At 36.2% G+C, this 22,316-nt stretch overlaps 2 protein-coding genes across 3 annotated transcripts; one reads left to right on the top strand and one right to left on the bottom strand.

Moving 5' to 3' along the window:
- Positions 1-8,687: 8,687 nt before the first annotated feature.
- Positions 8,688-16,370, top strand: LOC131156222 (BTB/POZ domain-containing protein At1g63850-like). The gene is made up of 2 exons (XM_058109738.1): positions 8,688-9,998; positions 15,747-16,370. Exons 1-2 carry the CDS (start codon positions 8,814-8,816, stop codon positions 16,023-16,025), a joined length of 1,464 nt encoding a protein of 487 aa, XP_057965721.1. The 5' UTR covers positions 8,688-8,813; the 3' UTR covers positions 16,026-16,370.
- A 94-nt stretch (positions 16,371-16,464) lies between these two features.
- Positions 16,465-20,961, bottom strand: LOC131156223 (uncharacterized protein At1g01500-like). Of its 2 annotated transcripts, none has more exons than XM_058109740.1 (3): positions 20,262-20,961; positions 18,778-19,582; positions 16,465-17,320 (listed from the first exon to the last, which is right to left on the bottom strand). In XM_058109740.1, exons 2-3 carry the CDS (start codon positions 19,483-19,485, stop codon positions 17,090-17,092), a joined length of 939 nt encoding a protein of 312 aa, XP_057965723.1. In that variant the 5' UTR covers positions 19,486-19,582; positions 20,262-20,961; the 3' UTR covers positions 16,465-17,089. The 2 variants fall into 2 exon arrangements, with proteins under 2 accessions (XP_057965723.1, XP_057965722.1); XM_058109739.1 differs by having other exon boundaries at positions 18,778-20,150; positions 20,262-20,424.
- Positions 20,962-22,316: the final 1,355 nt, after the last annotated feature.

Raw genomic sequence — 22,316 nt, 5'->3', positions numbered from 1 at the left:
GTTACAAGTTCTTATGGCAAGATTATTAAATCAAAGGTTTATTTTATGGTCGTTACACAGATCGAATTTAACCCGATTTTGCATTTTTATTTATCTGAACTATCTGACGTTATAGAAGTATCTAGTTCTTCAATGACTGCAAATACTATCACATGTTCTTCAACCTCTTCTGAGATTACTATCCCTGGTCTCACTAGCGAACAATATTGTCAATTCTTGGATCTTTTATCGCCCTTAAACACCAACTCTGCCAATTTTGCTGGTAACCTTACCTCTTGTCAAACTACTTCTTTTTCTAATACTGAATGGATTGTTGATTCAGGTGCCTCCGATCATATAACTTCCAATTTGTCCTCTCTTGATAATATTAAACTTCTCAACCAACCATACCCTATTAAGCTTCCAAATTGTGACATTGTTCCTCTAACTCATACCGGCACTATGCTGTTTTCTCCTAATTTCTCTCTTTTTAATGTTCTTTATGTGCCTTCATTTAAATTTAATTTATTGTCCATCAGAAAACTTGTCACTGATCTCAATTGTGTTGCTGTATTTTTTCCTACTTTTTGTGTCTTTCAGGACCTATCAACGAGGAGACTGATTGGAATGTGTGAAGTACGGGATGGGCTTTACCACTATAAACCTCCCTCCACCTCAGTTTTCCACTCTCAGTGTATTTTTGACAGTACTTTTTGGCACTAACATCTTGGTCACCCTTCTATTCCATGTATTCCGAAAACTTTAAATATTTCTTTTTCTAATTTGCCTTGTGATATTTGTGCTAGAGCAAAACACACCCGTTTACCTTTTTCTTTAAACACAAATAAGAGCATATTTTGTTTTAATTGAATTTATTGTAATATATGGGGTGGTTATTCCACAGTTTCATTTTTTGGTGCACATTATTTTTTAACAATCGTGGATGATTACTTGCGTGCTACATGAGTTTATCTTATGCACATAAAATCTGATACTTTCACTTGCCTTAAGAATTTTTGCATCATGGTTAAAAATCAGTTCAATTGCATTGTTAAGCACGTGCACACTGATAATGGTCAAGAATTTCTGTTCACTCCGCTTCAAACATTTTTTCATGATCAAGGCATTTTTTATGAGCGCACATGTGTGGATACACCTCAACAGAATGGTGTTACAAAGCGTAAACATCGTCATCTTCTTAATGTGACTCGGTATTTACGTTTTCAAGTTAATCTTCTCATCTCTTTTTGGGGTGAATGCATTCTTATAGCCACTTATTTAATTAACCGCACTCCTTCACCCAGCCTAAATCATAAGTCCCCTTATAAACTTTTTTTTTTTTAGAAACCACCGTCATATACACACTTGCACGTGTTTGGGTGCTTGTGCTATGCCTAAACTGCTCGTCAACACCGCGATAAATTCTCTCCCGTGCTCTTCGATGTGTTTTCTTAGGTTATCCTTCTCATTATAAGGCTTATCGTGTCTATGATCTTGAAAACAAAAAAAATTTCATCTCCTGTGATGTCACTTTTGAAGAAAATATTTTTCCCTATCATCTCATCTCTTCAACTCCTACATCTTCTCCAGTCCTTCCTTTTCCTATTCCTGATATACATCCTTCCTACACTTTACCTCCTCCTCCAACCACACATAACCCTAGCCCCTCATGTTTCCCTCCTTCTCCCTTGATATCTTCCCCGACACCCCCACCTTCACCCCCTTCCCTACCACCCCCTCTACCCACCTCTTCACAGCCCAAACGAGCTATCATGCATCCCTCTTACTTGGCTGATTATATCTGCCCTACTTTACCAAAGTCCTCCATGGCTTCACAAGTTTCAAGATGTTCCTTAGGTACGGTTCATTGTCTCTCCTCTTTTTTATCTTTTCATTGTTTCTCTAATCAACATTTGACTTTTCTTTCTGTCGTGTCCCAACATCCTAAACCCACCTCATAATCTTAGGCTGTGCTGCACCCACATTGGCGTGATGTCATGACTTCTGAAATCTAAACCTTAGAAACCAACAATACATGGGTTCTTCAACAGCTTCCACCTGGCAAAAAACCAATTGACTGTAAATGGGTGTTAAAAACAAAACTTCGGGCCGATGGATCCATAGAGCGACACAAAGCTCATTTGGCGGCCAAGGGCTACACTTAGGTAGAAGGTTTGGATTATCATGACACTTTTGCTCCTGTTGCTAAACTCGTTACTGTTAGGTGTGTTCTTGCAGTGGCTGCAGCTTGGAATTGGCATCTCCTTCAATTGGACGTCAATAATGCTTTTCTCCATGGTGACCTCGATGACGAGGTTTATATGCTCCCTCCACCGGGTTATTGCAAACAAGGGGAGACTCATGTTTGTCATCTTCAGAAACCCTTTATGGTCTTAAGCAAGCCTCTCGCAATTGGTTCTCTAAATGATCTTTTGTTTTACTTATTGCGGGTTTCACCTAATCTCAGGCCGATCATTCTATTTTCACTCTTTCTCGGGGTTAGTTTTTTACTCTCATACTTATTTATGTTAATGAGATTCTCATGGCAGGTAATGATTTCTCCGACATTAACACTTTCAAAGGCATGCTTGCTTAGAAATTCAAACTAAAGGATCTTGACAAATTGAAACATTTCCTTAGCCTCGAAGTTGCTTACTCTCCCATTGGCATATTTCTTAATCAACACAAATATGCTCTTGACATCCCCACTAATAGCGGTCATCTTGGTGCTCGTTTTGCTCACTTTCCCATGGAACAAAATCTCAAGCTCAATAATACTGATGGTGATCTTCTCTCCGATCCAAGCTCATTTCGGTGACTCATTAGGCGTTTGATATATCTCACCATCACTTGTCCCGACATTGTATTTTCGGTCAACATTCTTAGTCAATTTATGCACCAGCCTAGATGGCCACATTATGATGTTGTCGTATGTGTTCTTTGATACATTAAAACTTCTCCAGGACATGACTTATTTTTTCCTTCTACCAACACTCTTCAAATCTCAACCTATTCTGATTCGGATTGGGCTAGTTGTCCCCTCACTCGCCGCTTTACCATTGGTTTTTTTCATTCAGTTGGGCACTAGTCTGATTTCCTGATGCACTAAGAAACAAACTATAGTATCTCGCTCATCTGCTGAAGCTGAGTACCGGGCACTTGCTTCCACTACTTGTGAACTTACATGGCTCAAATTTTTTTTAAATGATCTTGGAGTACCGCATTCCCAGCCTATGCTCTTATATTGTGACAACCAAATGGCTCTTCACATTGCCTAAAATCTAGTTTTTCATGAACGTACAAAACATATAGAAATCGATTGTCACATTGTTCGTAAAAAGTTACGCGCTGACCTATTCTTCACTAAGCATATTCCTACCCACAGCCAGTTTGCCGATATCTTCACCAAAGCTTTGGGTCATGAATATTTCTAAGACTTATCATGCAAGTTGGGCATTCTGGATCCTCATGCTCCAACTTGAGGGTAAGTATTAGAGAAATATATACTTTCCATATTAGATAAATATACACTTTCCATTTTCATCAATTATCTCATGTATAAATATACCCTTCTAATCATTGTAATGAGTGTGAATCAATAGAGAAAAATAAAAATTTCTCCCAATTTAACACTTATAGGGCAGAAACTCCCCAATTCAATTACAGGCTGAACCCAACCGGTCTCCCTTACGAGGCGGAGATTCCCCAGTTCAATTAATGGGCTAAATCCAACCAGTGCATTAAAAATATTTTTGTACATTAAAATGTTTTTACATACAAGCAGAAATGTACAATGATGAAACTCTAAAACATGCACTCTAGTATGATATGAATTTTTGTACTAGTAGAGTATGAGTGTTTTTCTCAAAATAATATATTCAATTTTTGAAGAAAAATGTATGTAATAAGTACTTCAAAGATTTGGACCCTAATAAAAATATTCTCTCAAAAATATTTTTCAAAAAATAAACGGAGCACCTATGTTTTTTGCTTTCAAATAGTTTTTTGCAAAATAAAGATCTAATAATGAAAGCACAAATGCAACAAAACTTTTCCAAGCATTAGGAAATATGAATGAAAAGAATGTGCTCAATCCTTTCAAAGATAACCCATAAAAATTTTCTCCCAATAATATTTATCAACAAAAATATATGGGAGAATCAAGAAGCTTATTCTCAAAGAAAACGATTTTAAACCAGTAAAAAAATAAATGAGAGTAAGTGTTATGTTAAATGCCCAAAATGAAAGTAATCTCTTTCAATAAAATATTTTTTAATAAACAATGAGTGAAAGAGATTTGGAGAGAATATAAAAATTTGCCCCAAAGAAAGAAATTTTTCAAGAAAACATTATTTGGGGGAACTTTGATTAAGAAAAAATTTGAGAGAAAAAATGGTTAATCAAAGTTGCTAATTAAAGTTATAAGAGGGGTATTTATAAACTCTCGAAAAATTATAACCGTTGAGGACACGTTCGGTATTTTGGAAATGTTTAATTACGATATTAATTACATTTTAGCGCTTCAAAAATTTTCAACTCGAGAGGTTCGGTCGACTGACCCTCAGCGTCGGTCGATCGAACACACATAGCCATTCTAAATTTTGAAATAGGTTCAGTTGGCCGTGGGAATGACCGGTCGGCCGAGCAAGATGATTTTCCAAACCTTTGTAGGTTTGGTCACCTGGTCTTAAGGCCGGTTTGTCGGTTCTTTAAGGTCGGTCAGCCGAGGTGTTTTTGAACTACAAGTTCAGTCGTCCGGGGACGGTGGAAAAGTCCAAATTATATGGTTGGTCGACTGTGAAAGGTATGTTCATTTTAGGTCGGTCTACCAAGGTGAATTAAAACCTCAATGGGTTGACCAATCGAGGCTATTTAATTAACCCAAAAAATCCAACGTTGGTCAATCGAAGTCTTTATTAAATTTATTTTAGTCTTAATTTTTTGACCATAACCAATTAGTTATCAAGAAAAAGTTTTTCTATGAAAAGTTTTGGTCCCTAAGGTTTGTCTACGACCTTTGATTCCTTATGATCAGTCTATGGTACTGTTTGAACATTCAAATCATATCATGCAAATGCATACATTATTACAGACTATATGAAAACTAAAATGCAATTACGATTAAAATAAATTTGTCTTCATTTCTTTACTCTTCTGACTTCAATGTGCCAAGAGTAGACTTTAAGTCCTTCAGGCTTCCATATCTAGTCCCCTTATGTGTGTGTTGAATAATAACATGTTCAATCACTTAAAAATACACATATGATACGAGTGCTTTGTCAGCATCAAAATAGAGATTGGATTAAAAAAGTTAACAGTTTTAAATCTGTAACTTTAAAAAATAGAAAATTTAATTACTAAACTCGTTAATATCAACTTTCACTTTTAAAAAAAGAAAATTAAAATTAAAAATGAAGTCAAACTCACCCTAAAGTATTTTTTAAAAACGAAAAAGTAATGTATAACACTCATCTCCCTTAACCTTGTGTTTGGAGCATATATTTGAACTTTTCAGTTTAAATTTTTATAAATTTAAAGGAAGCATAATAAAAAAATATTATTAAATAAATTTATATTTAATGTCCCAAATTCATGCTTCTAAATTTTATCAGAGTCTAATTCTTATAGAGTTTATAAGAGTGTGTATAAATTATAAAACATTATAGGATTTATATAATTTACTAAATAAATTTAAACTTAAATAATAATAATTAACAAAAAAATAAAAGAATAAACCCAAACTAAACCCTAGAGAAAAGTACGCAAAACCAAGTTCCACTTTTCCGTGTCCATATCAATAAGGACAAGGTGCTATTGTTAATACTTATCTTGTTATTAGGGATAAACCACATTCATAACTAGTAACCTTATCCTCTTGAATAAATAAATAAATAATATTAAATATAATAGAACTAAAATTCATGAGTTATGATTCCATAGGGTATGCCCCACTTGGATACCATGAGGATTTGTTTTTAATTTTATTCACTTTGTACTATAATATTTTTCATAATTTTCACATCTTTGGGGATTAGAAAATATTGAGAAGGATGAGTTGATCAACCTTTTGTGAAAGATGAAGGGTTTTTCCATTTAAATTGTTCGGTTTAAAAAATAAAATAGAGTGAGAACGAAATATAAATGTATGTTTATTATAATTTATAAAAATAAAAAAATTATAAATGTAAGCTTATTTTTATATTTTATTTACAGTCCGTTTGAAACTTGAAAAATATCAAGAAAAGAAAAAGAAAAACCGAAAGATTTCTCTTTTTCATGTTTAGTTATCAAATAAGGTAAGAAAGAAAAAATATATATATATATATACCAAATTAGTGGGCAAAATTTTGATTTTATACATTCTTAACATTTGATTTTTTTTTTTTTTTTTTTTGCCAATGTTAGAACAATCTGTTATTTTTAGCGGTATTAAATATAGAAAGAAAGTATAGTGGAAAATAAATTTCTTTCTTTTTTGGTCATTTTCTTTTCCCAAACAAAATTATTGATCCAAACGAACCCTTATATGAAGTAAAGTTTTGTTTTGCTAATCTAACATAAAATAAGAATTTTTGGCAAATGGAGCTGCAAGAAATTAAAAATAGAGAATTAGTTAATGAAATGGGTGTGCTCTTGATTTAATAATAATAATAATAATAATAATAATAATAATTTTTAACAAATAAATATATTCAACAATGTAGTTTAAATATTTTTATTTTATTTTTGAGAATTTGGATTTTGAGACTTAAAATTAAATTTGTGTTTATTTACAAAAAATGTAATACAAAATTACATTGAAAATCATAATTCATTCAAATTAAAATATTTGACCCAAAATTTATATGTATTTAGAAAATTTCGAACCCTAAATTTAAATTAGTATTAATTTGGATAAAAAATGTACTACAAAATTATATTGAAACATCTAAATCTATAACATGATACATAATATATGCTCCAAAATACAACCTTAATTGCATAATTTCTACATTTGGCAGTTTGGATTTTAGGTTTTGAGTTTAAATTTGTGATGAAGTTGGACAAAATAATACAAAATCGTATTGAGTTCTGTCTAAAGTCTATAGACCCATTGTACTCTGCCTCTTTCCCGGACCCCGCATACACAAGAGTTTTGTACACCGGGTTGCCTTTTTTTTTTTTTTTTCAAAATGTTGATTTTAAATCTAATTTTGTGAATGACTTTTAAATTGAACTTGAACTAGTCAATGAATCTAATACTCAATTATTTCAGCTAGTCGGCATATGATATCATAATATGTGTTGTTTTCAATTTTAACCTTCTTAACTATTAACAGCATAAATATTTGATAAAATTAATATATAATTTCACAAATTAAAGTTTTTAACTCAATATAGATAATGTTATGTTATCGTCGATTTAATTAATATATAAATAATAGAATATTTTTAGATAAAATAAAACTTATTATTTCAATTTCCACCATTTGCGCGTTAACTTTTTTCTATTTTCATCTCTTATAAAAAATAAAATTAGAAAATACACATTTGAATTTCTTTGAGATCAATTTAAATTATTTTGTTGACATTTTATTTCTTTCTTTAATCTCTAATATCTAATATTAAAAAAAGGGATTTCCCTTTGGTGTCTTTTTTCAAAAATATCAAATTTATCTCTGTAACTACTAAAATTATTCCAAAACACCCATTTAACTATTAATAACTATCTAAAGATATTTTTATAATTCATATCAAATTTATTCCTGCTCATATTTATCTTAAAAAATCTCAAAAACCATTTACTGCTATTTTAAAATGTCCTTATATTCTTTTTATTTTTTATTAATATTTTTATAATTTTTTAAAAATTTTAAAAATGGAGTCGTGGATTTTGCAAGTAGTGCATGCCCATGAATTTAAAAATGATAATTTTTGTTGTAAGAAATTTTTAAGAATTAGTTCATAATCACACAAATAACAACAAAAAATCTTAATCAAAATTTCATATTGTTACGTACATAAAATAAAAAAGAAGTCATAAATTTTATTTTTCAATTTCCTAAGACTCCATTTGAAACTTAAAAAAATATATTAAGAAATCCACATTTTCATATTTGGTTATTAAGAAAAGTAAGAAGCAAAATAAATAAAAAATCAAATTTATGGGCAAAATTCTGATGTTAGCATGTTACATATCATTGATATTTAGTTCCTTGATTTTTAGTCATATTAAAATGAAATTTTTTTTATAATATTTAATAGAAAAGAAAAATATAAATGAAAATAAATTTTCTTTTTCTTTTAATTTTTATTTGTTTCCTCAAATGAAAATTTTAATTTAAACAGACCTTAATACATACCTCCAATTTTGTAGTATAAAATTATATTAAAATTTATCTAAATTTAAATTCAAGATAGAAAATTATTTTTTGAAATACTATTATATCAAAAATAAATTAAGAAGAAAAAAAGGCCAACAAGAGAATTTTCAAATTTAAATTTTCAAGAAATTTAAAAATGGAAAATGCAGCTTGGACAAATGGGAGTTCATGTCGGAGACATGAGGCCGTCCTAGAGTCTCAGACCCGCATTTTATTAGAGGAATTAGATATTTTCCTTGATACACTCGCGGAGGTAGATAACGTAAAGCACTCGCCTCGACATACAGCCACCTGTCCATCACTGGTTAAAGCTCTGTATAAATATGGCCCTCTTCCTTTCATCTTCCCCTCCATATCCTACCCCCAGCATCCTTTCTCGAATCTCCACCATTTTCACCACCTCTGCTTCTCTCTCTCTCTCTCTCTCTCTCTCACACACACACACACAGAGGCACACGCACACACTGACAAATGATAGTAGCAGGAGGGCACTCCAAGAAGAGGCAGCGCGTGGGCAGCACGAGCCGCTTCTCATCCACCGTCGGCGTCGTCGACTTATCCCGTCCCGACGGAACCTTAGTCGAAGCTTCTCAGCGCCGCCGCACCGTCCACCCTCCGCCGCTCCCTTCTGACCACGGCGGCTTTAACGACTCCGCCACCGCCGACGTCCTTCTCCGTCTTCACCTTGACCCCTCCCCCTTCGACTCCGATTCCGAATCTCTCTCCGTCATCGATTGCGTTGACCAGGCCGAAGCCCAGATCTACCTGCACTCGGATGTCCTCCGCCGATCCAAGTACTTCGCCGCGCTGTTATCCGACCGCTGGCAGCCTCACTCCGGCGACGATTCTGACAGTCCTCGCAAGATTCAGCGCCTGAGTTTCGGAGTTTCGGCCACCACTGGATCAATTGATACCCATCTAACGGTTCTAGAGCTTCTATATGCCAATGATTTATCCGCGGCGATCGATAATGCGGCATCGGCTCTCGAGATCCTTCCCGTGGCGCTTGAATTGCTGTTTGAGGATTGCGTTAGGGCTTGCGTTCGGTTCCTGGAGGCCGTGCCGTGGAGTGAAGATGAAGAGAGGAGAGTTTTGAGTTTGATTCCGTTTCTTAGAGAAGAAGAGTCGCGAGAACTGCTCGCTAGGGTTTCGCCTGCGAGCAGTGATACGTCTGAGGAGATGCTTTATGGATTGATTTTTGCCGCGATTCACAACCATCCGAACATGGCATTCGTGAAGGCGTTTGTGGCAAAACTCTTAAGGGATTTCTCGTCGAGAGAGTCGGCTCGGAGGGTGTTGGACCGGGCGTTTGATACGAGCCTGAAGATAGTGAAGGAGTCATTGGAGGAGTACTCGAGTCCGGACTTTAGAGGTGATCATAATGAGACGGAGGCTATTCAGAGGTTGAATTTGCACACCGCGATGACGAACGGGAGGCATTTGTTGTGGTTGGTTGAGAGGATGATTGAGTTAAGAGTGGCTGATACAGCGGTGAAGGAATGGAGTGAGCAGGCATCGTTCACGGCGGATTTGCAGAGGGCTTTTCGCGATGATGCTTGGAGGAATATTGTGCCTGGGCTTCCGGCTGTTGTGCTTCGGTGCACTTGTAAGCTTGCCAATGCAGTTGCCGCTGGATCCATTTTGGCTCCTAGACAGGTATTGCTTTGAAGCTTTTTTGGTACTCACTAAAGATGATAGCATTGCCTTGTAGATTTGTCTTGTACCAAAATGCTTGATATTGTGAATTGATTACATATTTCTTTTTCTTTCAGTTCTAGTTATTGCATTTTTAGTATTTTCATTTTTACAGATTACAAATTGATTTGAACTATAGAAAATGAAGTTCTTTTCTTGCAGTGGGTGTTGTGTTTTGCCTTAGACCTCTGAGATTTCCATGGGTCATTGTTAGGCGCAGTTATCGTTGTCCTTTTCAGAGCCCAATGCTATGATTATCCCTATGTTCTAGTGTTCTATGGTTATCCCACTCAGAGATTGTGGTTTGCATGTGTATAGTCCATTTGGTGGAACATATTGCCTTTACTAAAAAAATGTGATAGTTAATGGGATATTCTTGTACAATAATAGTAAGATGAAGCTTCTTGGAAGAAGGACGTGTGTTCTGGAATTTGGTTTCCTTGGTTCGGGAGAAGCATGAACAACTGGGAGATGGAAGTGGTCACTCACCTCTTGGAGTTAGACTTGATTTGTTGTAGAGACAAGGATGTTTATGTGCAACATTGAGATGGTAGGACTAGGGTGTCATATTCTTTGTTTTATGTTGTGCTGTTCATACAGTGGCGGATGACTCCACATAACTACAGTTTGGTGCTCTAATGGCCCCATGAAAATCTTTTTGTTGTTTGGACTGCTTATTAGGATAGGAAATTATCGTTTTTTCTGTCCTTCTCTTTTTATGATTTGGTGCGGGAAGGGGAGGGAGTTGTTCTTGGTTAATAGGTACATCCTGCACTCATGGATTTACAACCCTTTTGAGAACTTTCATTTATGCTGAGAAGTAAGAGTCAATAGTCATTCTCATCTCATAGTTTTATATGCTTATGTGCTGTACATGAACTTGAGAAATTTTGAGCCACCATTATCAGACAAGACCACCAAACTAAATTTGAAAAATGACTATTCCAAGGTAAGTTCACTGCAGCAAGGTATTTATAATTGTTTTGTCCTATACTGCACTGATATTGAATAAGTTTTGCTCAGATTGAACACTCATGAACTTTTGACTAATCAATTGTGTTTGGATTGCCAATTCTATGTAGTTGGGGTCAAAGCTTGGCTGAGTTGAGTTGAACTAGCGGTTTTGGATGGTTGAGTATGGGATTCAAATTAGAACATACCCAATAAGTGATTAGGTACCTAATATCTTACATTTGAATACAAAATCCATGATCTTATTTTAGTGACTTTTTTTTATATTTTTGTAGCATAGACAACTCTGTTTAATGAGGATGTTCCAGTCATAGTGTACACCCTTTTGGAAGTTTTGGAACATATTTGATGAGCCTACACATTCTATGACTTGTGTTTGTCATCAACATCATGTGATATCATCATCAGGAAATTTCTGTTGAAAAAGTGGCAAAAACGAGGAACCCTTTTATCCGATCAAGAAATAGGTTTGTGCACTATCTGTTTAAAACCGAAATAACTGACCAAACTGTAATATTTTGGTTAATTTGATTGGTTAGTTGGTTAATTTGGTTGGGATGGTTTTTGAAATCATTTACTTTAGTTTTATCAATTTCTTCTCAATTGGGCATTTTAATTAACTGTATAATCAGGTTAACTGATATACTATTGTTATAAACATATTTGCACTTATATATAATAAATTAAAATACGCACTTTGATGAAATATCCATCCAATACCCTATCATGACCCTATCATGATCAAATTACAATACATCTGTAAATCCTCAAATCCATTTCCCAGATCATGATTCATGGCTCACAGCAGAAGCCATTGCCCCAGTTTCCCGCTTTTTATTTTTATCTCTCCCCTCTGCACATATGTTTCCAGAATCTACGTCCAAAAGTGGATTCCCCTCCTTCCACCTCGTCCCCTTCTTTGCTTTGTCTTCAATTCACCCTTCAAGCTTCCATCTTTCATTTCTTTTTTGCCTCTTCTATGCAACTATGCAACATTCCCTTTCAAGTTTCCTTTTTATTTTTATTTTTTCCCCAACTTCATCCGTCTGTTTGATCAACCTTTGAAGCAATCAAGGTTTCATAATTGGTCTTTCTTTTCTTCTATCTCAATCCAGGAATGCAATCAATCCTTTGATTTAGTCAGACATCTGATTTGACAGAGAGAGATGTCACAGGGTCATTTGCTTGAAAACTTTGGTGCAGTATATCTGTTCTTCTCCTTCCTCCAACAGCATACATGCTATCTTCTAGAAGCCAGGTTATTTGCCACCCACATCCCTGATTTAAGTCCATTAACCAAATTCAGTTACCAAATTAACTGAATAAATTTTGGTAGCATCAATTCTTGGGATAGCAATTTATTTTGGTTAGTTAAGAAAAGTTTTTCATACAATAATTTTTTGGTTAAATCAGAAATTCAACAAGATTCAGCAAACTGATCGACTGCAATGCCCTATCTAGAAAGAGTTCAATCATGCATTTATGCAGCTATAACCACACATATATTTAAAGGATTTAGGATTCACAATCTGATGGTTTCATTTAAAAGAACCATCGTGCATCTTGTCTAATTGGATGAGTTGCAGGCTTACAGCCATCTGATTGGTTCATTTTTTTGCGAAAATTTCAAAATTTAAAATATTTTTATCAATTCAAAGAGATTAAGTATAATAAAGGACTAATCATATGACTGAATATTTTATTTGTATTGTTGGTTTCTTTAACCAGGCCTATCATATTGGAGTCCACTTCTTTAATCTTATGAATAGACTAGCTTTGAATGCTGGCAAGTGAATTCTTGAAATATGAATTAAATTTGTTCTAATTTAGAAAACCTGAAACTTATTTGGATTTTTTCCCTAAAAAGATTGAGCTTTGGAATGTTCGGTTGAGGTAAAATGCTTGGTGGACACTGGTGTGTAGCATTATAACACATTGCTGTACGATTTAGTATTTTCACACCATACATTTTTCCTCAGGAGATAACTTGGGGATTTATAGTCTGTTTGCCTATCGGTGACTATTAAACTGGGTTATTACAAAGGACCTGGAAGCTGGTCTTAACAAAATTCAAGGGGGAAAATGATGGTTCTGGTGGGAAATCTTTTGGTATCGGAAGTAAATCAGATAAGTTTAGGGGCCAAAAGGTTTAAGTTTGGAAGGCAGTTCAGGTGGGTGTGGAAATGAGGGAAATAATTGAGGAGAAGAAAAGGCATTCTCGGAAAAAAGTGCCAAAGTTTTGTGAGATATGGAAGGAAAGTTATGTGATGGACTCTTCTGATTTACTTGGGGACTCATGACATGTGCCTCCATCCCCAATGGAAGGTTTGGAGAGGATTCTTATTTTTGAGGATGGTGATAAGGAATCTATGGATAATAAGAAATAGCGTAAGGATGGGATTCTGCCTACCCTAATCGAATTTTTGGAAAGTATTTAGAAGCACAACATTTGACGGATAAGATAGGTTTTCAACTATCTGAATCTGAAGGAAAAGGAGTTCATCTTGATGGTGACAAAAGTGAGGCAAAGAAGGGCTAGAGAGAAGTAGGTAATTTAGATCATGGTTTTGAAAATTGGATTGGTGGATGACCCGGAAAGGCCACCGGGTTGATTGGACGAGTGGTCGAATTGGTGATGTCATCATAATGTCATAATATATTTTTGTATATAAATTTATAATTATAATAATGAAAAATAGAATATGTCTAAGAATTATGTCATATAAAGTCATAATATATTTAGCTTTATTGTTTGTTAATTATTATTTTGTTTTATTTTTTTTTTACTTTTTTCAATTTTTAGAATTTTGATTTACAAAATTACCCTTTAGGTAAATGAGTTTTACCATTTTAACATAAAAGTATTTTTTTAAATAGTTTTTAAAATAAAATAAATGTACTAGGTTTGACTCGGCAACGAACCTGTTCACACCGGTTTGCATCGGGTCAGTTGGTTTGCATCACTTCTGGTTTTTAGCCAATACCCAGACCGGACATGTGACCTGTTCCGCTCGAACTGGGTTGAACTGGTGGGTCCGGTCTGGTTTTCAAAACCGTGATTTAAATTGCTCTGTGAACTATAATGGAAAGGATTCAAAGGAGGGATTTCTTGGTCAATTTTTTTTTCCCCTTCTTTTTGAAGGATTTCTTGTCCACGTCTACGTTGTAATTTCTCTTTCCTTTATCTAATAAAATCTTTATTTTTTTTTTTCGTATAAAAAAATCTTATGATAAAGAATGCTAAAATCCTTCGTTTTTAATGGGGCAGAAAAAACTTTTTGTGTACGGGTTGTAGTTTTCTTTTAGTTTAATTATTATTATTATTTTAGTTATACATGAAATGCCTTGCTTCATTCTTTATTCTTCGGGTATTCCTGGTTCATTTCATTTTAATGATCCCTTTAGGCTTTGACATCTTTTCCTTGCCAATGGATTTCTCTTTTTCTTGGAAATCTAAGTAGAATGTCAAATGAATCCAACATTTAGCATTTTAACAGTAAAAGAATATTGGCATTGTGTTGCTTTCAAAATATTTCAGCTCCTTTCAATAGTTTCAGCATTTTTTAAAACATTTTATTGTTTGTTAGCTTACTTTTTGGATCCCTATATCTTGAATGGTAGATACAGATGCCCTAATCATAATCATCACGATCTGCCTCCTTCGCCTTGTGTTCTCTGTGTGCACGTTTGTTCCTTTTCCTTTTTTTTTTTTTAATATTTTATTTTCTTATTTTTGTTGCTTTTCTATTTTGGTGCAGGATGGGTGGAGGGATTTCCTCCCTCCGCCCCTTTTCACTTTTTTCAAATTAAAGGCAGTCCACAGACGATGCATGTCCATTTTTTATGCTCTATGGTTCACTAGGTGTTGAAAATGTGAATACTTTGGTAATAGAATAGGAGTCAAAAAACGTGAACTCATGGAACTATGAAAGAGCGAGTTGGCAGTTAATGAAAGAATGATGCTCTAAAAGAATTTGAATTATCAACATCTTTAACTGTTATTTCCCTATTATTGGTAAGTTCTCAATAGTGAATTGGGGTATTTATGTTACTTGGTGTGAAAATTACAAGGGAGATGAAAGAAAAGATACGAAGGGTCTCATTTTCTTAATAGCATGAAAAATGCTGAGTTCACAGCCCGTGATGGTCATGGGCCTGAAGACGAAAACCTTTAACAGTACAGATGCAGAAACCTTTCCTTTGATTTTTTCCCCTTTGACTTCATTTCCAATTATATATATAGACACTCACATACACATAACTATTCACCCCAGGGTAATTGAATCTGAAGAGGCTGATTTTTAATTGAAGTTTGTTTGCACATGCACGTGTCCACGCATGTTTTCATATTAATTCTTCTTTAATTATATAAATTTGTTGAAATGTTGTAACCGTTGTGAGGTGAAAAGCTAGTGAATTTTGAAAATGGAGTTTTGCTTCTAGATACAGTTACTTCTAGGTTAGTCAGCCTGATGGTGTCTGCTTGTGTTGTGTGTGTGTGTGTGTGTTGTATCTTTTTTTTTTTTGGTACTTCCATGATTTCTAATCCTTGTTTTTTAATGCCATGCATTGGAAAATGCTAGTTTCAGCATCGGAACCTGCCCCTCCTGTTGAATGACGGACACAATGACCTGGATTTTGAACCATACTTTATATTTTGTTCTTTTTCTTTTGCAAAATTATCATACATGACAACTTTTTTTTTTTTTTCCTTTTCGTTTTTTTGGGTTTGTCCAGGTTAGGATGAAACTTGTGAAAGATTGGCTACCAGTGCTGATCGTATGCAGGGACAATGTGCTGCCACTGCTATCCAGCCATAAATCATTGTTCCTGGAGCTGGAAGTGACATTCCTGAGAATCATCTCGACGCTGCCCATGTCCAACGCCCAGGAGTTGTTGCAGCAGTGCCTCAGCTTTTCAACTCGAAACGTGGAGGACTGCCCTCACTTGGTCACTGCATTTAACACTTGGTTCCGCCGTGCCACCCAAGCCACCCAAGCCCCGCAGGCAGACTAGCAGTTTTCCCTGATATGCTGTTTAGGGCAATATGTTTGTTGTTGCCGCCTCCCTTGCTTCCTGCTTCCTGCTTCTTTGTATGATTTGAGGGCCTGCCCACCCTTTCTCAAAACTACCATGTGCATATGAAAACAAATGCTAAGAGACCTACCTAGCTATACTTTTACCTCTGTACTCTTTCTTTGTATATAAACCTCCTGATCGCCCAACTTGTGAATACCCTTGTTATTGTATTTTCGAAATGTATACACTGCCTGAACTCCTTATCACCCTTTATAGTTTCAAGGATTAAGGTATTTGGGATTCTGTACATTATTTTAATATATGCATTGGTGTTTGCTGCAATTGATGTTTCTGAGGAAAAAAAGATATAGGTCTTGGGAGAAAATAAAAAATCCACTCAAGTCTCCCCAGTGTTTCTTTGAGGTAGATGTGCCCCTTGAAAAAGGTACCTTGTATTAACCTGAATTTTTTAATTTACTTTTTACTGGAAGAATTATCTAAAGCAATGGACAGCATTCCAGTTTGGATATGTTTCTGGCTTTCGGCAGATACCAGGAACACCAAGCCCTACAGAGATGGCCATCGGTTCAAAAATCAAATTCTAGCAAATCCCCTTGCTGGAGGAAACCAAAAAGCAGCAAACAATAAGCTGCATAGAGACAATGTATTTAGGCCTCGGCAGCTTTTTACATGGCCAAGAATTATTTTTGGATGAAAATCAAAACCATGGTTTTCTGCAACACTAGAAACTATATGCCATCAACATCCCTTGGCAAGCAAAATTTTAACTTGGACAGAGAGAGAGAGAGAGTAGAGAAGAGGTCTTGTCAGTGGACTGCAATTGCAACAGAAGAAGGATCCTGACCTGGAAAGCCCTTCTCTCCTACAAAATTATTGGCAGCAGGTTCCTGGAAACTCCAAGTTTGGAATTAGTTTGGATTCATGGTTCTGGCTGCTTGGTTGCAGTGGAAGGTAATGCGAGACCTTACAAGATTAGCAGCCTTGTGTAGCATGGGTGGTGCTGGGTTGTGAGGACGAGGAACTGAAAGAGCATATGTGGATCACAGCATTCGTTGATGTCTGAAGTTGCGGGTGGTTCCTTGGTAGGCTCGAGCCAGCAAGCCCACTGCTATCCCAAGTCCAAGAAAAACACCGAGGCCAATTCCAACACCCACCCTCACACCAGCATTGAACCATAAGAGTTCTCCATCTTCACCCTCTAAACATTCTGTCCTTGAGTACAGGTTATTGTTGTCTTCATCTTCTCCCTTGTCGTTGGGATATTCCGGTATCTGGAATGAGAAAGGGAAATTGCAGGATTCAAGAGCATGTTAAACTAAAAAGAAGGGAAACCAATGTGTAACATTAAAATCACCAGAACCGCTAGCTACCTATTTTAGAAACTTGATGAAACAATTCAATTTTGACCTGTGATGGCAAAATATGATTCTCTCTCTCTCTCTCTCTCTCTCTCATGCAAACCCGCGCGCACGCAAGCATACACCTGTGCGCTTTTTACCAGTCATGCTAAAGAGGATGCATCTGATGTAAGCCAAAGATTAATATCATGATAGATATCCCCAAGTGTGCCAATTTAAACACTTTACATCTAGTTAAGAAGGGGATCAAAGTGCTTTGGGTTTCATGGAGTACCACAAGGATCGACTGTGGAGACTAGTGATTGGTCTTTCATAGATACTGGTGGTTGTTCCGTCTCAATGGAATCAACAGGATCTACTGTTGAGGGTGGCTTTGTGGGAGCTTTTCCATTTTGTTGAAAAAAAAAAAAAAATGGAAGGGTATGATGAGATGGAGGAAAAAAACAGGATCTAAGAACTAGAAAGGAAAGGCATATGCGCCATTCCTGTGCTGCTTGTTTGACAGCAAGCCAAGCTATGGATCGGTCGGCTAAACAACAAAGACCGGGAGCATTAAAGACTGCATTTAAGTAGCAGAATCCCTACCGTCTTGCTTTGGCGGCTGCTGCTGGAGTTGCTGTGTGTGCAGGTAAAAATAAAATCTGGAAGGTTATATGAAGTTAGTCCTCCATGTATGAGATCCCTATATCCTGAGAATGGGATGGATGCAACACAATCTCAAGCACAAACAACAACGAAACTAATATTTGGGGATGGATGCTGTATTCTGTTTCTCCAGTATAATTTTATACCTAAGATAATGGCCTCCAAATATACTCAACTTTACAATGCCACTCTGATGTTAACACCACTATAGCATACTTCTTTTTAAATTTAATTATTATTTTATTGGAAATTTGTGTCAGGCTTCACTCTAGAGTTTCATCTCAGTTCATCCCGTGAATTCGTATCGGTTTAGAAGTTGTTGGGATTATTTGTTCTTCTCTTTTTAGTTTTTGCCCTTCTGATATATACATCTCAGTAAAATTCACTTGCTATCTTTCAAAAACTGTGGTGCTCGTCAGACTACAGGAGGGAAATTCAATGGCAAAGGTGTAAGTCGATGTTCACAACAAAGAACAAATTAATTTGTAGAAGTGAAGAAGCAGCAGCAGAGGACATCTTTATAAGATGTTCATCAGGCTCTAGCAGGTAATGGGAAAAATATGTAATATCATATTAGTCCTTAGAAACAAATGCCAGCCTCCATACCAATAATATTTCTACAGAAGAGTGAAGCACTAGGCCAGTAATTGAAGGGTAAAAAAAGACAAAAACAAAGACAAGAATAAAAGGAAAGCAGGGGATGAATCTATTTAGCAACCAATTACCTGCGAAGCAACCCCGGATGGAAAATTTTTCGGGCATTCACTTCCCATAGACTTCGGTATGGAATCCAACATGCCCTTTCTCATTTTCCTTTTTCCAGAACTAAGCCTCAAAGTCTTAGTTAAGATAATTGGGTTGCCTGAGAAGCAGCCAGCTACATAAACCTCGATTATTGGTGAAGTCAACTCATGACCCATGTATTGTTTTCCCTTCAAGAAGCCAACCCCGGCAGGCAGATGTGATTCGCAATTCATTCTCCATCCCTGGTGATAATCTTTCGGTTCCCCGATAAATCCATTAACATTAGTACTCAATTCTAAAACCCCAGACAGAAGAAGAACACCCTTATCCAAAACCTCAAACTTCACATTACCTGTCATCCTTATACAATCAGTGCCCACAAATGTAGCTTCTTCGGACTTCTTATCTAACCGATCCCTTCTGAGGAGAGTTGAGACACCGTCCGAATCGATGCTACTTCGAACACCATTTAATTCAAGAAGGGTATGGTGATCCAATGGAATGTGATTTAATATGAGGTACTCTGGGGTGGAATCATCGATCTCCCATTCGCTAACTCTAACATAAAACACTCTTGTATAGAGCCAAGGTAATGATCCCTTTAGGAAAGTTTCATAAGGTGAGTTCCTTGAGTCGTGGCCATCGTAGATCGGTCCATTTCTCTGCACTCTCTCAGAAGAATTCTCCATGGCTACTCACAAGTTCAATAACTCTCCTTCCAATTTGCTTGGGATGATGACTTGTGAGAGCCCATTCAAGAGAGACTCATATATAAATACAGAGAATCTGTCGCATTATCAAACAGAGCAGCCAAAGCAAATCAGAAAATATAATTCTTTAATTGGGAAACTGAAATAGGAAAGAAACCCAAATACAGCAGCCAAACAATGATAGACTTAAAGGAGGGAAGGGGGTTTATTTCCTATTGAAGAGAAATGCAATTCAAGTATTCTAATGAATCAAATTGGTGAAAGTAAATAAATAAGGAAAGAAGAAACAATTTTGCTGCTTGGAAGTAAAAGGCCCAGCGGGTAAGGACTAAAATCCCAAACAGGATAGATGGATAAGGAAAGGAAACTGGACTTGGCGAGAAACGGAAGTCATCAATAAGCAGAGTTACTACTAGTTAAGCAGGGAATAGCCAACAAAGGCAACAGCAACAATCTGACCAGAGAGGCATTCATCCAGAAAAAGAAAAAATTCTGACCACAGTGGTAGATAACTCAAATAAAAGTTGAAGCAACAAGAAGCTAAGAATCAAGCTGTGTTTGGGTACCCATGAAAACTCAACTAGATGTCGAGAACTGACCAAAACAGGCTCTGACCCCCCTGGTTCTTCTCCCCTGTTTGGCTCCTTCAAATGGTTTTACACGCAATGTGAGGTGGAAAATTCTCAGCAAGATAGAAAATTGAAGTGGGGAATGATAATTGAAATCAATACAACAGGGAAATTCAAGATGCATACCAGGTTGGCGGAGCGAAGAGTAGAGCTTGAAGGTGAGCAGTGAAGAGGAATTTCAATTGCACAGCAGAGATGCCAGAGAAGGTTTTTCCCGTTTGTTTCCATTTTAATGCGAGTGAGAATTAAACCCATCTGATTCCTGTAATCAAATTATCATTAGTGGGAAGAAAACAATATCTAAATCCCCACGGATTCCAGCAAACTACGGGCTCTCCAGACTCCCTGACGCATGTCATTGATGTGTGACAATCAGACAAAAACTCTCTCTCTCTCTCTCTCGCCACCAAAAGTACCAATGAACCCAATTTACATTTCTGAATTCTGGTGACTGCCCAAATCGTTTTCAACCTTAAAGAAATTGAAACCATTGACTCCCAATTTTATTTTATTTTTTTAAAAAGAAAGAAGAAGAAAAAGAGAAAATGGAAAACAGAGCCAGTGCTTTTGATTTTCAGAGAACACATAAGATGCGTCCAGCTAAAGTCTTTTTGTTTCTACCGTATTTCTTCATCATAAACGAGGATTATTAATAAAATTAAGAAAGGAGGTGCCGCATGGACCCAAGTTCTCAAAATCCACGAGTGGAACTGGGTTGATCTCATTTTTCTAATTGCAGCAGTTGTTAGCTGAGGTTGAACAATTGGATAGATGTCTGTATTGTCATTTTAAATAGAGAGTACATTTATTTGGCAGTTCTGGTGAGGGTGAGGTCTCTCTAACTCTGTTGTTAGCTGAGGTTGAACAATTGGATAGATGTCTGTATTGTCATTTTAAATAGAGAGTACATTTATTTGGCAGTTCTGGTGAGAGTGAGGTCTCTCTAACTTTGGTCTTCCTTTTTTGTTTGGCCAGATCTTATCCCAAAGATGTCTACGCAGCTTCACATATTAGGATTTTGATCACAGATGGTTCATAAATATTGTAGAGTCCAAAATGGGATTCTTGCTCAAAACCGGATAAATGGATATGGTATGTGAGACAGTGAGAGACTCTATTCAAATTGCTCAGAAAAATTGCTTGTGGATAGCAATTTTCAGGTTAAATTAAAGAGCGAAGTGCAGGACGAGGTTTTGTGAAGAACCTTGGTGATGGTTCTTTCATTTTCTTATTGCTATATGTTGATGACATGCTAATAACTACGAAAGACTTAACTGAGGTAAATCAGTTAAAGAGACTATTGTATAAAGAGTAAGGATCTTGGTTCAACCAAGAAGATACTTGGGATGGACATTCACCGGGACAGAACTGCAGGAAGGTTATGGTTATCTCAGGGCAATTATGTGGAGAAGGTGTTGGAAATGTGCAACATGACTGATGCTAAATCGGTATGTACACCTCTAGCGAATTACTTTAAATTGTCTTCCGCTGAATGTCCAAGGATGATGAAATTCGGGACATGTCAAAGGCCCCCTATGCTAGTGTTGTGGGGAGTTTAATGTATGCTATGGTGTGTACACGACCAAACTTGACACATGCAGTAAGTGTGGTGAGTAAGTTTCTCTCTAATCTGGGTAGACAATATTGGGAAGTCGTCAAATGGATTTTTAGGTATTTACGGGGTACTTCTAATTATGGCATCATGTTCAACAAGAAAAATGATAGTCCATCAGTTGTGGTGTTCGTTGATACTGATTATGCAGAAAATATGAATGACAGAAGGTCTACAACGGGTTATGTGTTCACCCTTGTGGGAGGACCTATTTGTTGGAGGTCCATGGAACAATCATTTATGACATTGTCTACAACTGAGTCAAAATATATGGCAGTCGCCGAAGCTGCAAAGGAAGCATTATGGTTTACTGGTTTAGTCAAGGAGCGGGGTATATAGCAAGGTAGAGTTGTGCTGCATTGTGATAGTCAGTGTGTCATCTATTTGGCAAAGAATCAAGTGTATCATGCTAGAACTAAACACATTGATGTAAGGTTCCACAGGATTCGAGAGTTGATTTCTTCAGGTGACCTTGTACTTGAGAAAGTTCACATATTTGAGAACATAGCAGATGTCTTGACGAAACCGGTTACCAATGAAAAGTTCAAGCATTGCTTAGATTTGCTTCA

Source organism: Malania oleifera, chromosome 5 (assembly GCF_029873635.1).
Source record: "Malania oleifera isolate guangnan ecotype guangnan chromosome 5, ASM2987363v1, whole genome shotgun sequence".
In the NCBI taxonomy this organism is placed as follows: domain Eukaryota; kingdom Viridiplantae; phylum Streptophyta; class Magnoliopsida; order Santalales; family Ximeniaceae; genus Malania; species Malania oleifera.
The sequence above is the reverse complement of the archived record's forward strand: the minus strand, read 5'-3'. Positions and strand labels throughout refer to the sequence as shown.

Coding starts and splice junctions, on each gene's coding strand:
- LOC131156222 (XM_058109738.1), top strand. CDS start 8,814: ATGATAGTAGCAGGAGGGCACTCCAAGAAGAGGCAGCGCGTGGGCAGC. Junction 9,999..15,746: donor CCATTTTGGCTCCTAGACAG/GTATTGCTTTGA, acceptor GGGTTTGTCCAG/GTTAGGATGAAACTTGTGAA.
- LOC131156223 (XM_058109740.1), bottom strand. CDS start 19,485: ATGGAGAATTCTTCTGAGAGAGTGCAGAGAAATGGACCGATCTACGAT. Junction 17,321..18,777: donor CATCCGGGGTTGCTTCGCAG/GTAATTGGTTGC, acceptor TTCTCATTCCAG/ATACCGGAATATCCCAACGA.